The sequence below is a fragment of the Aethalodelphis obliquidens genome, unplaced genomic scaffold, assembly GCF_003676395.1.
Source record: "Aethalodelphis obliquidens isolate GAN/ISIS:26980383/991018 unplaced genomic scaffold, ASM367639v1 scaffold86, whole genome shotgun sequence".
Taxonomy (NCBI): Eukaryota; Metazoa; Chordata; class Mammalia; order Artiodactyla; family Delphinidae; genus Aethalodelphis; species Aethalodelphis obliquidens.
Window position 1 is genome coordinate 2,453,567 of NW_020838030.1, and position 16,343 is coordinate 2,469,909.

The 16,343-nt window shown below is 47.9% G+C and overlaps 1 protein-coding gene across 4 annotated transcripts in view; it reads left to right on the forward strand.

Moving 5' to 3' along the window:
• TMEM40 (transmembrane protein 40) overlaps nt 1-2,638 on the forward strand; it is a 32,559-nt gene extending 29,921 nt beyond the window's left edge. For 3 of the 4 annotated variants that reach the window (XM_027093907.1, XM_027093905.1, XM_027093908.1), the window contains 4 exons: nt 936-1,007; nt 1,087-1,161; nt 1,659-1,721; nt 2,480-2,638. In XM_027093907.1, the coding sequence (XP_026949708.1) occupies nt 936-1,007; nt 1,087-1,161; nt 1,659-1,721; nt 2,480-2,499 (230 nt within the window). In that variant the 3' untranslated portion in view covers nt 2,500-2,638. The remainder of the gene's footprint in view (nt 1-935; nt 1,008-1,086; nt 1,162-1,658; nt 1,722-2,479) is intronic. The other variant, XM_027093906.1, reaches the window with a different exon arrangement.
• Nucleotides 2,639-16,343: the final 13,705 nt, after the last annotated feature.

Sequence of the window (16,343 nt, forward strand, 5' to 3'; positions counted from 1 at the left end):
GCAGCCATCAGAAAGAACAGGGCAGGGGCTTCCCTGGTGGCGCAGTGGTTAAGAATCCGCCTGCCAGTGCAGGGGACACAGGTTCGAGCCCAGTCTGGGAAGATCCCACATGCCGCGGAGCAACTAAGCCCGTGGGCCACAACTACTGAGGCTGCGCTCTAGAGCCTGTGAGCCACAACTACTGAGCCCGCACACGTAGAGCCCGTGCTCCTCAACAAGAGAAGCCACCACAATGAGAAGCCCGCACACCATAACGAAGAGTAGCCCCCGCTCGCCGCAACTAGAGAAAGCCCGCACGCAGCAACGAAGACCCAACAGCCAAAAATAAACACATAAATAAATGTATATATATATATAAAAGAACAGGGCAGATCTGTATATGCTCGGAGATAGAAAGGATGGCCCCAATCTATCAAAGAGAGGAAAACAAACCATAGAGCAGCAGGTACACAAACCGATCCTGCTCTTGTTTTTTTTGAACGTGCACGTATATACTTGGAAAAGTTTTGTCAGTCACTGCTTGCTTTTAAGGAGTTGGATTAGGAAGGGAGAAAGGAGCAATGGGAAACTTTTAAACTAGGCACGTGCATTTTTTACAATTGTATTTAGCATCATTTGACAAATAAGGCGTCGGACACCTCTGCATGCCCGGCGCCGCTTTAGATGATGGGCAAAATCCCCAACCACCATCCTACAGAGTGGGTCAGAGAATAAACACAGCAGTGAAAATCCAGCAAGTTGAGTGGTGATAAGTGTTAGAAAAATAATGAAGTGAGGTGAGGGCTGAAACTGGTGGGGCTTGGGGTGCTGTTTTAGTTGGGCTGGTCAGGAGCAGCTTCTCTGAATAAAGCTCCCTTTGAGCAGAGACAGGAATATTTTAGTTAATTAAAAAGAGAGAAAGAAGCAAACAGTAATCTTCACCTCTGCCTTTACAGATGAGTTTTTCCATTTCATCCTCCTCTGCTTTGCCATTGGGGCCTTGCTGGTGTGTTATCACTATTATAAAGGTGAGTGTTGGGGGGGTGAGAACAGGGGCAGAGGTCCAGACTTGCAGGCTGACCATTCTCTCCCTCGCTGCCCCTGCAGACTGGTTCATGTCCCTTGGGGTCGGGCTGCTCACCTTCGCCTCCTTGGAGACTGTTGGCATCTACTTTGGCCTGGGTAAGACCTTCGCACACAGTCTCTGGGAGGGCAGCGGCTGGGCTGGCCGCAGGGGCTCGCCAAGGGCTGGAAAGCCACGACCTAAACTTTTTATAAAGATTTCTTTATGCTTGTGTTTGCTTCCTGACCGCTTTCAAGGTCAATGTGAGGTCGTTGGCAAAACCCCATGGAAAAAATGGGCAGCTCCATAAAAATACAACAAAGACAGTTTAAAGTGGCAAACAAACAGAATTAGCCAGATACTGAAAACAGGGCAGTTAATGGAGCGAGGTGCTGAATTCTCCGAGCTTCCTGGCATTGTTATTGCTGCTCGTGGTTGTTTTTAATAATAAGAACTCAATACCATTATCTAAGCTTAACCTGCAGCCTGAAATTCCACCATCAGAGCTTTGTTTGTACGGGTTAGGCCTTTGTTCAAGGGCAGGAGGGGGAGGTCTGACCCCGGATCCTTCGAGGGGACACAGCTCCGTCACCTTTTTCTCCTCCGTTCTTGACAGTGTACCGGATCCACAGCGTCCTGCATGGCTTCATTCCCCTCTTTCAGAAGTTTAGGCTGATAGGTAACTTTTACATTCTTCTATGTTCACTTTCTCTCCCTGCCAGGGTCGTCTGTTGCAAATGAGGCTTAGCATACTGGAAAGAGCACAGGGCCTGGAGTCATGGGCTTGGGTTCAAGTCCTGCCTCCTTCAATTTACCATTTCTGGGGCTCTAGCGCCTCTTTTAGCCTCAGTTTCCTCAACTGGAAAATGGGTGTAATAATACCTACAGCACAAAGGTGTTGTGAAAATCAGGTGAGGAATGGATGTAAAGGTCCTGAAGTCTGAACCATTGTAGGGAAGTGGAGGGGACCTGGGTATCCCTCATTCTCTCACAGAACTCTGCATCTCTCCAAACAGTGTCTTCTTTGTGATTTTATTTGCCCAGCTGGGGATGAGAGGGGGTTTCAGTTATCTTACACTTGGCTGATGAGGAAACTCATTAGTCAGTTACATTCGTCAGAGAGGTAGAGTGACTTGCCCAGAATCACACAGCTAGGGTGGCTGGGCAAGGCTAAAGGAGATCCCCTTTCTTGACCAGCAGCTCTGTGTCTACCATTAAATCACAAAAGTGAGAGACCAGGGGCTGTGTGCCTGCGTGTCATGAACTTTTGTCTCCTTTAATCCACCTCGTGCATAAAGGGGAAATTCGTTGCAATGGCTGTGGGTCATGACCGCCTTATCCCAGCTCTGAGGGGCATTTGGGCATCTGGGGTAATGGTGGGGAGGAGGCCTGGCTGCCTTCAGAATCCCATGCCATCCTGTGGGCTTTGCCTTCCAGGCTTCAGGAAGACCGACTGAGGCCAGAGCCAGGTGGGCAGCCAGGCCAGGCCCCGGTGTGACCACCACTGCATCCTTTCAGCCCACGAGGACAGAGCAGCGTCCTGGGAGCCACGCTGGCGGGCCAAGCTAGAGCAATAAAGAGAGCACTTTGCCTTCCGTGTGTTCTGAACATTGGCACCAGCTGGGCCAAGGTGTCCCTCGGGCAGTGTTGGCATGCAACCCAGCTGCCAGGATGGCGGGAGAGGGAGGGTGTGGGCCTGTGCCCTTCCCGGGGCCTGGATCAGCGGGAAGATCCTGGGACATCACTCCTCTCAGGAGACAGTGGGAGACCCCTGGGCCCTGCAAGGTGTAACCTGTCGGGGCTTGTGAATTCTTTCAAGTCCCCAGGCCATCCCGGGACAGACAGATGGTCCACTGCCCTGAGGCAGGGAAGTACCACGTCAGGCCCCTGGGGTGAACCTGATACAGGTGAGATTTGGGGGAACTAAATCCACAGCATCCAGGTCTTCCTATTACCTAGTGCCAGCCCTGCTGTCCTTGGACTCCATTAAGAGTCAAATAAACATTCTCTTCCCTGGACTAAAAAGAGTCAGCTAAATATTCCTTTCAGTTTCTTGAGTGTGAGAATACATTTGAGGTCTTCTTTGACTCCATCTAGTCAGAGGGGGCACCTTGTCCTACTGGACAAAGTATAAAAGGGAATAAATGCAAAAAGCCCCTCATTTTAGGTCCAAGACTTCAATTGCACAGGTTTGGAATAGGAGGCAGGGTTTTGCAAACGTTCTTGTGAAGAAGATCTGGAGCTGTTAGGTATTCTCAGCTCAACAAGTACCAAAGAAGTGAGATAAGAGCACAAAAAAATCCATTGCAAACTCGGGTTGTGTTAGTGGAGGTATAGAGTCTAGACTGAAGGAGGTGATAGTAGGTTCTCTCTTGTACACAGCCAGACCACGCCAGTAGAATATGTTCTAGATTCATATATCAAGAGTGACAGTGACAAACTAGAGAATACACAGAAGAAGAAACTAGAGTGGGGATGTAAAGAATAATTGAAGAAGTGACAACTCTTTGACTTGCCGAAGAAAAAAATGGGGACCTTTACTGAGCTCGTGGACTCTGAAAGACACTTTCTCAAGTGTCTGTGATTGTCCAGGTCCGTCATGTGGTTTAATTCTCACAACAGCCTTGAGATGTGTACATCATCCTCCTTTTGCAGATGGAGAAACAGAGACTCGAGGAGTTGTAGTAACTTGTCAAGTTCCCACAGCAAGTCAGTGACAGAGCTGTGAGTGGAACCCAAGCCTGTGTTCTCCTGACAGAGCTTGGCTAGTGCAGTCCCCCACCCCAGGCAGAGCGTCCCTGAGGCAGCTGCAGTTTATTCCCAGTATTTCCCAGATTTGGGAGTTCTCAGACTTACAGAATTGTTTTTTAATTTTTTAAAAATTTATTTTATTTATTTTTGGCTGGCATTGGGTCTTCGTTGCTGTGCACAGGCTTTCTCTAGTTGCGGTGAGCGGGCTTCTCATTGCGGTGGCTTCTCTTGTTACGGAGCACGGGCTTTAGGCATGCGGGCTTAAGTAGTTGTGGCACACGGGCTCAGTAGTTGTGGCTTGCGGGCCTAGTTGCTCCGCAGCATGTGGAATCTTCCCAGACCAGGGCTCGAACCAGTGTCCCCTGCATTGGCAGGCGGATTCTTAACCACTGCGCCACCAGGGGAGTCCCCCAGAATATTTTTATAAAGTGAGAAAAGGAGGGCTGCCAACTCCTTATCTTGCCAATTAAGGAAATAAAAATAGCAAAAAACATCAACTGTCGGCATCATTTTATAACAGAAAGGATAGTCCCGCATCAAAAAAGCAGGGAGATTGTCATCAGAAACAAAATGGGGCTTAAAATGAAAAATGAAGCTTTATGGAAATCTCACTATGTGTCCTTTGCCCTCAAGTCACTGTGGTCTGGTGAAAATTTTATCATTTGGAAACCGTGAGACTAAAGAACTCCTCAGAACTTTTACATTCTCTCATTTTGGGGGTTTTCCAACTCAGCTCCCACACCTCAAGGGATGAAAGGCTTGCTACCTCCCAAAGCACCTTGTACTGCAAGAATTTTTCTGCTCTGTGCTAAGACGCCTCTGTCAATGAAGCTTAAGGCCTTCTTTCAACAGAACAAATGACCCACGAGTAGGGAATGTTCCTGATAGTCATGGCTATGTTATCTCAACATTCGGCTCTCAGCTCAGCCCTGACAGCAGCACCTGGGGCCCAGCCCTCCAAATTTGTCCCTCATTTTCAAGATTGTTTTGGCTGTTCTGGGTCCCTTGCATTTCCACACAAGTTTTAGGATCAGCTTGTCCACTTCTGCAAAGAAGCCGGTGGGAGCTCTGCTGGGATTGCATTGCACCTGAATATCAGTGTGAAGAGGATTGTGCTTCTTCTTAGTGATGTATTGCCTCCTTTTACATTTTGTTAGAAAAAAAATTGCCCCAAATCCCAGAACCAAAATCCACCACAGATGGTATTTTGGTGTGTTTCCTGTGAGTCTTTTTAGTGCATGAGTTCATTTATTTTTATTTTGGGCCCTTTTCTCTTTCATATATAATAAGCATTTTTCCGTTCCTACATACTCTCCCTAAGCATCATTTCCAGCCACTGGGTATTTCATGCTTTACAGAATAATCCGTCTATACTTAGAAGATAATATCCGCAGCTAACATTTGTTCAGTACTTGTTCTGTGCTGGATGTGGAGCCAAGCACTCTGCATACACCGTGTCGTTTCATCCTCATCACAACCCTGGGAGGTAGCACCTGTCCACGATCCCCATTGTACAGACAGGAAAACTAAGACACGGAAAGTTAGTTTCTGAGGTTTGGATTTCAAGCACTTGTGTATAACTTACTTTCCTCAAAAGGGAGCCTGGAGTGCACAGATAAGATATTTATCAAATGGACAAACAGCATGCAAGGTTTCACAATAGAAACATGAACTTGATGACTTGAGGGCAGTGTGGTTAGCTTTCCCTGTCCCAGCCTCAGTTTCCTCATCTGTACAATGGGGATCACAGCAGCGCCCACCTCACAGTGTGTGGTGAGGGTTATGTGAGATGATTGCATTTCCGGCACAGAGTAGAGGTACTTGATTTGGGCAGAGGCCCATATTAAGGCCCTCGGGGGCAGGCAGGCAAACTCAGCCGGGTGTAGAACAGTGTGGAGCAGGGAAGAGAGGGGGCCGAGGGAGCCGATACCTGGCCTAAGGGTGACTGCCTGTGAAGACGTGAGTTCGAACTGCTGCTGGTATCCTTGGGCTTTCTGGGCCCAGGTGTCAAAGGAGGGGCTCAGGTGGGTCAGGTTGTAGGGGCCCCTCATGCGCTGGGAGAGAAAGACCCCCACCTCCAGATCTCAGTGGAGGGTCTGCCTGCCCTAGTGTGCTGCCTCCCTGGGGCCCCAGCCCCCAGCACTGCCCTTGGAACCCCTCACTGCTTCTCTGCTGAGCTACAGCTCAAGGCCAGTGCCAGTGGGGTCTGGTTACACCTCAGGCATCAGGCAGATTCCTGGAGCCCCAGTCCAACAAGTGGTCTAAAAATAAAGCATTGAATCCTGAGTCCAGGAAGGCAGGGTTGCAAAGTGGGGCGGTGGAGCAGGGCTTGGATGGGCTGGGCTTCTATCTCTGGTTGCCCTGGACAGTGTGCACTGGGTTTCTGCTGTGACCACAGCAGAGGAGGACACGGGTATGAGGGTATTTCGAGGCCATCCAAGCCAGCTTGCACTGGGAGGAAAAGAGGGAAGCCCGGCAGTGCTGTGGCAGTTGTCTCCTTCTCCTGACACGGCCCCAGGAATCCTCTGTCTACTCCAGAGGACCCAGGCAGGACCAGAGACGGAGCCAGGGGATGCTGCTGCCTGAGCCTGGGAAGCTGGGGAAAGTACTTGACGTGGAGGCTGGGCTTTGCGAGGAAGATGTAGGGAAGGGCTTTGCAGGCAGAGGGCCCAGGGTGGGCAAAGGCATGGAGGAGTGAAAGGACAGCATGTCTGAGGGGCAACAGGTATCAGTCCAGCATGGCTGGGTAGGAGTGAGGATTAGTGGGCAAGATACCACACAGGGCAAATGGCCTGCTTCCCCCTGGAGAACCTTGAGAGCTGGGGTAAGGAGCTGGGCTTTAGCCTGAGGACAGTGGGGAGCGATGGAAGGTGTTTGAGCAGAGGAGTGGCATGGTGAGATTGCATTTTAGAAAGATCACTCTGGTGGCCCTGTGGGGGCCATGCGAATGAGCATGACCTCCAACTACGGGGAAGATAATGGACCAATGCTGTGCTCTGTGTGTGCCCCAAGGCCATGCTTCCCATGGGATGCTCTTCGCCGTTGACTCAGGAGACATACTAAGCAGGCTCTTTCCTGGGAGACACAGGACTCCCCTGACAGTTGACTTCAGCTTGAGGACTCCCTGACGCCTGCCGAACTCTCCTTAACGTATCCAGCAGACAAAACCCTTCCACCTGACCCTCCTTCCCTGTCTTCTTCCCCTGGCGCTAGATTTGCATCATCCCAGCCTTCCCCTCCCTCCCTTTTTCTCTCCCATAGGTGTTTTCCCTAAGGACATCCTTCCATATTTCACCTCATCCTGTGCTAGCTTCTCAGAGGGCCCAGACTAATGGGATGAGACTAGAGGGGCGATAGGAGCAGAGAAGAAGGGTAAATTTGGAGACATGAAGGTCTAATCCACTGTATGGCTGGAAGTGTGCGTCCACCGCAGCCCCCTGGCCTTTCCCCATGGCTGGTGTTCTCAACATGCAGCACGGCAGTCCTCTATGTCCATATTGGTCTTCTCAACTAGGCTCTGAGTTTGTTCGATAAATAAATGAATGAATGATTAAGCAAATGAATGAATGAATGAAGTGAAGGGAAAAAAGAGTCTAGGATGATCCGGAGCTCCAGTTGGGGTCACTTGGTTGTAGCCAGTATTTGGTATTTGCCCGGTGTTTTTTCTGCCACTGCAATTTTCCTTTGAAGACTAAACTTCTTTTGTGCATCAGAGGAGACTATCAAGAGTGAAAAGACAACCCGTAGGACAGAAAGTTATTGCAAGTCATCTGTTAAAGGTTTAACATCCAGACTATATATATAAAAAAAAAAAAAAAAAACTCTTACAACTCAACAACAAAGTAAACCACCCAATTCAAAAATGAGAGAAAAAAAAGCAACGGAATTGAATGGACATTTCTCCAAAGAAGATGTTTTTAAAATAGCCAGTAAGCACAAGAAGGCAGGTTTTCAGTGGATTGGATGAGGCCTACTCACATTAGGGAGGGCAATCTGCTTTGCTCAGTATCATTTGTCATTAGGGAAACGAAAATCAAAACTAGCAATGAGATACCACTTCACACCCATTATAATGGCTATTACGTTAAAAAAAAAAAAAGGAAAATAACAAGTCTTGGTGAGGCTGTGGAGAAATTGAAACACTTGTGCCCTGCTGGTGGGAATATAAAAAAAAATGGTGCAACCACTCTGGAAAACAGTTTATCAGTTTCTCGAAAAGTTAAACATAGAACCCAGCAATCCCACTCCTAGATATATACTCAAAAGAATTGAAAACAGGGACTCAAACAGGTATTTACACACCCATGTTCACAGCAGCATTATTCACAGCAGCTAAAATGGGGAAGCAACTCAGGTGTCCATCAACGGATGAGTGAATGGATAAACAAAATGTGCTCTACACACACAATGGAATATTGTTCAGCCATAAAAAGGAATGAAATTCTGACACCTGCTACAACATGGATGGGCCTTAAGGACACTATGTCAAGTGAAATAAACCAGTCATAAAAGGACAAATATTGTATGAGATATGAGATCCACTTATATGAGATACTGGAATAGGCAAATTCACAGAGACAAAAAGTATCACGGAAGTTACCAGAGACGGGGAGGGTGAGAGAGGCGGTTTTTGCATGATGGGTACAGAGTTTGTTTAGAGTGATGAGAAAGTTCTGGAAATGGATAGTGGTGATGATTATAAGACACTGTGAATTTAGAAATGCCACTCAATTATATATGTAAAAATGGTTAAATGGTAAATTTTATGTTATGTGTATTTTACCACCAAAAACCCCCCCACAGAAACCTGCACCTAATGGATTCTGGGAGGGTCAACCACACACTTGCTCTGGCGGTGGGTACTGAGGGGCTTTAGCCAGTCGGCACATCCCAGTCACTGATTCAGGGCTGGGCATGTGGCAGAGGCACTGGTTGTCCCCCAGCATCTTTTCTTCCTTTTTCCTTTTCTGGGTCTCTCTGACACAGCCACAGAGGTTGTAAACCAACTAATCCAGGCTCAGCACTCAACAGAACCCGGTCACAAGGTGACGAGTCTCCCCACATGGACCCCAACCATCTCTCCCCTCCTTTTGCGCATGTGCTGCTTCCGCCATTGGGGGGTGGGGGTGGGGGTCTGTTTCCTCAACCCCTGACTCTCAGATGGAATTGTGACTTACCTTGACCAATGGAAGGGAGCAGAAGTGACATGTGACTAACCCAGGCCAAACCTTTAAGAGGCCTGGCAGCTTCTGCTTTTCCTAGTGGAATTCAGGCTCCCTGTAAGAAATCTGACTGTCCTAAGCCCTCCTGCAGTGAGAAAGCCCAAGCTGGCCATTGGGGGAGGCCAGGCAGAGAGAGGCAGAGAGAGACTGGCACAGTGTGGGAACTACAGGTTTCTGCTACAAACACAAACAACCCAAAAGAAAATGGATACAAAATTTAATGACACTCCAAATAAGAGGAAATCCAACTGGGCAGTAAACATAGGGAAATGTGCTTGATCTGATTAATTACCAGGAAATACAAATTAAAATGACAATGAGATACCACTACACGTTCACCAGATTGGAAAAATTCATGTCTGCCAATATCAACTGTAGCCCCATGGAGCACTGGGAACGAACATCCGATGCCAGGTGGGAACATTTATTTGTTCAATCACTTCAGAAAATCGTTTGGCATTATCTAGTAAAGTCAGAGATACACATTCTGTTGCTGGGCAATTTCACTCTGAGACAGCAGCACTGTTCAAAATAGTCCCAAACTAGAAACAGCCCAACGTCCATCAACAGGAGAATAAACTGTAGCACAGTCACATACTCGAAAGTTACCCAGCAATGAGAATGAATGCACTCCACCTGTACACAACAACACAGATGGAACTTATAATATTGAGTAAAACCATGCGGTTTTATATATATAAAGTCCGCAGACAAACCCAGAGCTATATTGTTTAGGACACATGTACAGGTAATCAAACCATGAAGGAAAGCGAAAAAGGGATTCCCGAAGCATTGGGAGAGGTTTATCTGTAGAGAGAGGAGTGTGATGGGGGAAGGGTGTTTGAATGTGTCCCAGGTGCTGGCAATGCTGTTTCTTTACCTAGGTGGTGGCTACCCGGGGTTTACTTTATAACTATTTTTCAAGCTGTGAGTATATCTTGGATACTTTTCTGCATATTATATTGCACAATAAAAATGACTGAAATCAAGTATTAAAAACAAAAAATCTTTGTTCTTCGCTCAACTGAAAGTGCTATTACAGGGCATGGACGCAAGAGGGGGCTCTAACTGGTGAGCCGCGGGAAAGCGAGGTTTCCTGGCAACGGAGAAAGACATTGAGCAGGTCGATTCTTGAGAGTGGGTCAGCAGTGTGTTCTGGCTCCTGTACCTGCCAGGTGGGCCCGAGGTCCGCTTCTGGCACATGAAGCGTCTCTGTTGGTTCTGAGAGCGTCCTTGACCTTTCCTGATGAGAAGGGCTCTTCTTCCAAAGGCAAGGGAGGGTCGGCAGAGCCCGGGAGGCTGCGCCCTCGCATCGCGGAGCTCTTTGCCTGCTAGAGTCAGGTAGTGATATTCGAGGGCCTGGACTGAGGGACCTTCTCCAGAAAACTCCAAACACGTCGTAGTGTTTCTAAGAAAAGAAAAGAAAAGGGAAGGGGAGGGGAGGGGAGGGGAGGGGAGGGGAGAAAAGAAAAGAAAGAAAAGAAAAGAAAAGAAAAAAGAAAAAAAACAGAACAAAATACCAAACTGAAAAAATTAAGAAGGGGCTTTGCCCACAGCCTTCGAAGGCACCACATCACAAAAAAAGACGGCTTTTCAAGATTTGGGTTGTGATTGGAGGCTTTCTGGATTGTTGACAAAACAGAAAGTTGTTGGTTGTTGTTTTTTTTTTTTTCAGAACATTTTAAAATAAATTAGTAGATAGGTACATTTGAAGCTAAGTGGGGGTGGGTGATAGTAACACCTACACACAGAATACATTGTTAATAAGAGCTTTCCCATACTTTGTCTCACTTGATTTCACAGTCACTCTGGTATCACTCCATTTTGTAGATGAAGAAACTGGAGCCCAAAGATGTTAAATGGCGAGAAGTCCAGAACTTTCCTCCCAACCCAGTTTACAAAAGAATAAATATTTACTAGTTTATTTTTCAAGGGGAGAAGCTGTTAATTGTCTCTAATAATGTAATTAAAATTAAAACAGCAGGAAGGTAACTTATTTTCTCCATTAAACTAGCAAAACTATTTTAAATCATAATCCCTCACCCTGGAGAGGCTGTTTGGAAACTGGCAGTCTTTCTAATACTTAGTTGCAGTGGAAACCAGTGGCCACTCTTTGGAAGAGCAGCCTGGCAACACCTAGCAGGAGCCATAAAAATGTTTCTGCCCTTCGACCCAGCAGCCCCCCTTCTGAGAACCTATCTGAATAACATAATTTGAAATTTGGGAAAAAGTGTGTGTGCAAATATTGGTGGCAGCATTATTTATGATGGCAAAAAATTGAAAACACAGGGGAAGAGTTAGGTGGCCAAGAGAACAATCATAATTAACACTAGTGCCTCCATTTTTTAAATGATTTTTTTTTTTTCTTTTTTTTGGTGGTACGCGGGCCTCTCACTGTTGTGGCCTCTCCCATTGCGGAGCACAGGCTCTGGACGCACAGGCTCAGTGGCCATGGCTCATGGGCCCAGCCGCTCTGCGGCATGTGGGATCTTCCCGGACCAGGGCACGAACCCATGTCCCCTGCATCGGCAGGCGGACTCTCAACCACTGCGCCACCAGGGAAGCCCAGCATATATTCATTGAATGCTCTTTTGTGCCAGGTATTTTAGGGACTCAAAGATGAACAAGACACAGCAATCCTATGAGCTAGAGACTATTACTATTCCCATTGTATAGATGAGGAAACTGAGACCCATGAGATGACTCACCTATGAAGACACAGAGGGTAGTCGTACCTTGGGGCTGCTTCATCATTTGCACAAAAGAGTCACTGTCGGCTCTAGGCAGCCTCATGCTTCATTGTTCCTCATGGAAGGGAATATTTTAATTTGGGGTGGCAACTCTTTTTCTTTTTTTTTTCTTTCCATCATGCCCTGGAAAAATCAAATGAGGAAACATCCTGGCGTACAGCTTAGGAAATATAGCCCATCCAAAAGCTGCCAGGAATAAAAGCTAACAAAACTTTCTCAACTGAGTTTGATTTTCTACTCTTAAGAAATTAGGTAGAATTTGCCCCCTCTGATTCCAAAATTAGACTTGTTAGGAAAACTAACAAAAAGCATGATGGATGCGTTTGGACATGTAGCAATTCAGTGAGATCTTGTTTTTCACTTTCCTAAATGAACTCTGTTTACAGCTGTTGATTGGGTAGCTTAGTGGTTAAGTGCAAATGCTTTGGTTTGACAAAGCAGGAAGTTTTATAATAAGTAAACTATTTTTTTTTTAACTCTTTAAGCTTCAGTTTCCTCATCTGCCGAATGGGTCTAAGAATACTTTCTTCAGAGATCTCTATGTAAGAGCCAAAGGATTCAGGGGTAGTGGTCACCATCTGTCCCCCCTTTTTTTTTTTTTTTTTTTTTTGCGGTACACGGGCCTCTCACCGTTGTGGCCTCTCCCATTGCGGAGCACAGGCTCCAGATGCGCAGGCTCAGCGGCCATGACTCACGGGCCTAGCCGCTCCGCAGCACGTGGGACCTTCCCGGACCGGGGCACGAACCCGTGTCCCCTGCATCGGCAGGCGGACTCTCAACCACTGCGCCACCAGGGAAGCCCCTGTCCCCCCTTTTAATTCACGAATCTGACCCAGGCAAAAACCAGGTGGTTCCTGGAGGCTGACACTGAACTACTGCAAACCCAAGCACATAGTAGCCCCAACTGCAGTTGCTGTGTTGGATGTGGTAGCCTTGCTAAACATTAACATAGCTCCAAGTTCATGGTATCCAACCATTGATCTGGCTTATACATTCTTTTACATCCCTAACAGGAAAAAGGACCAGAAACTGCTCACTTTTATGTGGGGCAGACAACAGTACACATTTACTATCCAGCTCAGCCTATGTTAACTCTCCTGCCCTCTGTCCTAATACAGTCAGAAGGGACTGGACCATCTGGACATTCTGCAAAACAGCACATTGTTCCATTCTGTTGGTGAAATAGTGTGAAGAGGACTCGAAGAACAAGACATGGTTCCAGAGGGTAGTAGGTAAACCATACAAGAATTCAACACTCTAGAAGATGGTTAGTTAACACTTCTAAGTTTCAGGGGCTCATCACATCAATAGTTTGGGGGGTTCAGTGGTCTGGAGCATGCTGGGATAACCTCTCCAAAGTAAAGGACATCTGATTGCATCTTGTACCTCCCACCGTCCAGAAGGAAGCACAGCGTGCTGGTAGACCTCTGCAGGCTGGGGTCGGCATACCTGATACTTGGGAATTGTATTTTTTTAATTTTATTTATTTTTGTCTGCATTGGGTCTTCGTTGCAGTGCGCGGGCTTCTCATTGCCGTGGCTTCTCTTGTTGCAGACCACAGGCTCTAGGTGCGTGTGTTCAGTAGTTGTGGCACACAGGCCTAGTAGTTCCACAGCATGTGGGATCTTCCCAGACCAGGGATCGAACCCGCATCCCCTGCATCGGCAGGTGGATTCTTAACCACTGCACCACCAGGGAAGTCCTGATAACTTGGAAATTTTGATCCAACCTATTTTCTGAGTGATGTGGAAGGCTGCCATCTCTGAGCAGGTCCCGGGCAGAAAAGAGCTCTGCAGAAGAGCCAGGCTGTCCTGCAAGCAGTTCTGCCTCTTGGGCCATAGAACCTGGGAGAACCTATAGTATTAGAGGGAAAAGGTGCCACATTTTTATGACAAGCCCTGCTGGGAATATCACAACCCAGATCCCTAGAGTTCTGGAGAAAGGCCATTCACTCTGCAGCAGAGAATTATCACTATTTGAGAAAGTCCTCCTGGGGTGGGCCCTGGCAGAGACGGTGCACCTGACCATGGAACATGAAGTGACCCTGCAGCCCAAACAGCCCCTCACAAGCTGGGATCTGTCGGACCTACCATGTCATGAGGTCAGGTGGGCGTGACAACAATCCAAAGTCAGATGGCACGTCTCGGATGGGGCACAAGTAGGGCAGAGGGTACAAGTAAGCTGCCCAGGCAGATGGCCGAGACCCCCATGTCACCCACCAGCACTGCGCGAACATAATCCCCTTCATCTCACACCTGTGGCTGCATGGGACCCCCATGGCCACCTGATAAGGAGGGAAAGGGCCGAGCTTGATCCACAGATGGATGTGTTTGGTATGTGGGTAGAAGCTGAAAATAGAGGGTGGCCACACTGCAGCCTCATTCCGAAGTGACCCTGAAGGACAATAAATAAGGTGGAATCTTCCCAATGGGCAGGGCTTTGGGCAGTGTATGTGGGCATCCACTCCGTGGACAAGAGAAGTGGTCTGAGGTAAGAATAAATACAGACCTCCTGGGCAATGGGGAAAGAAGGAAGGATAAATATTAGAAGACTGGGGACAAAGAGGCCTGGGAAAGAGGGATGTGTGTGAACCCACAGGGACGGACACAAAGTGTGAAGGTCTTTGCACCACATGTTGGTGTCCATGGAAAGCATTCATCATTGAAGAGGTACTAATCAACCAAGCAGAAAGAGTGATTCAGCTAGGTCAGCAGTCAGCTTCTGTCACTGGTCACCCCAGTTTGGGCACAATAGCCGCATGAATGGAGGTTACGTGGCAGGGGTAGAAGCTCTGCATTCACTAAGAATGATCTGGCTACTGCCACTTCTGAACGTCCACTTTTCCAGCAACAAGGATTAACATGGAGCTGCCAACATGGTACCACCCTTCAAGGAACCCACCAGCCACTTGGTAGCATGTTGATTACATTGGACGTCTTCTACCAAGAAGCAATTTGTCTTGGGTGGGACTGACACATATTTTGGGTATGAGGTTACCTTTCCTGGTTACACGTTCTCGGCCAATCTAAAGATTGGCAGAGTGTTTGATCCACTGCCATTTGGACCGAGGGACTCACTTTACAGCAAAGAAGGTGCAGCAGTAGACGTATGACTATGGGACCCACTGGACTTATCACACACCACATTGCCCAGGAACTACTGATTTGGGGGAGGCTTTGGACTTATGAGGAATTTGGGGCTAAAACGTACATCCAAGCCAGTCAAACTGGGCCCCCAAAAGATAACAGGTTTTGGGTCTGTCCCCAACCCAGAAGTATTATCTCATTTCTACCCCACAGACATGTAAGAAGGAGGTACTTTAGTTCTTAATACTCTCTGACTTGAATCCTTTCTCTCTTCCACACATGCAATAAATTCTTCCTGAAAGCTAATGTACCACCAGGCTCCCTTGAGGACCACTGGCCAAATGCTGCTTCCCACAGACCTCCCTGGCCTGCCTGGAGGCTTTCTTGGTCAATACCTGGCAAGACTTCCAGCCCTGTTGGGCCAAAGGCTCTGTCATTCCTTCCCCTTGCAAACATCTGAGCAGACCAAGATGCTAGCTTTCTAGAGTCACAGGCAAGACACCTTGGTAGGAGGTAGGCTCACATTCAATTTCTCTTCTTCTCCCAGGAGGATTTTAGCTCTTTCCAATCCAGCCGTCTCTAGAAAACTCTATTCTGTGCCCCAAAGGCATGATCAGCGGAATGCTGAGGAATGATAAGGTTGCTCTCAGTAACAACCACTCTCCTCTTGTCTCCTAACTGGATCTGGCTTTCCCGAGAGGTGGTGATGATGTTATTTTGGAGGCGCCGGCTGCACTCAGGCCGCCTTAGAGTGTGCTGTGTGGCCCCTGGCCTCTGGCTGAACTGACTTGTCTTCTGTGAAGACCATGTTCTCACAGGCAATAGGGGTGAGGGAAGCAGTCAGGAACCTGAAAACCTGCCCTTCCCCTTCATAATCCCGTCCCCACTCCCCCACCCTGTTCTGTGGATGCTGTTGTGAAGTTTGTATATTAAAGAATTGTTGGGCTTCCCTGGTGGCGCAGTGGTTAAGAATCCACCTGCCAATGTAGGGGACACAGGTTCGAGCCCTGGTCTGGGAAAATCCCACAAACCGTGGAGCAACTAAGCCCATGCGCCACAACTACTGAAGCCCGCGGGCCTAGAGCCCGTGCTCCCCAACAAGAGAAGCCACCACAATGAGAAGGCCGCGCACCACAATGAAGAGTGGCCCCCACTCACTGCAGCTAGAGAAAGCCCGCACGCAGAAACAAAGACCCAACGCAGCCAAAAATAAATAAATAAATTTATTTTAAAAAAAGAATTATATTAAAAATGTTTGATAGGGCTTCCCTGGTGGCGCAGTGGTTGAGAGTCCGCCTGCCGATGCAGGGGACATGGGTTCGTGCCCCAGTCCAGGAAGATCCCACGTGCCGCGAAGCGGCTGGGCCCGTGAGCCATGGCCGCTGAACCTGCGCATCCGGAGCCTGTGCTCCACCATGGGAGAGGCCACAACAGTGAGAGGGCTGCGTACCGCAGGAAAAAAAAAAAATGTTTGATAGGTCTAAAAAGGAAA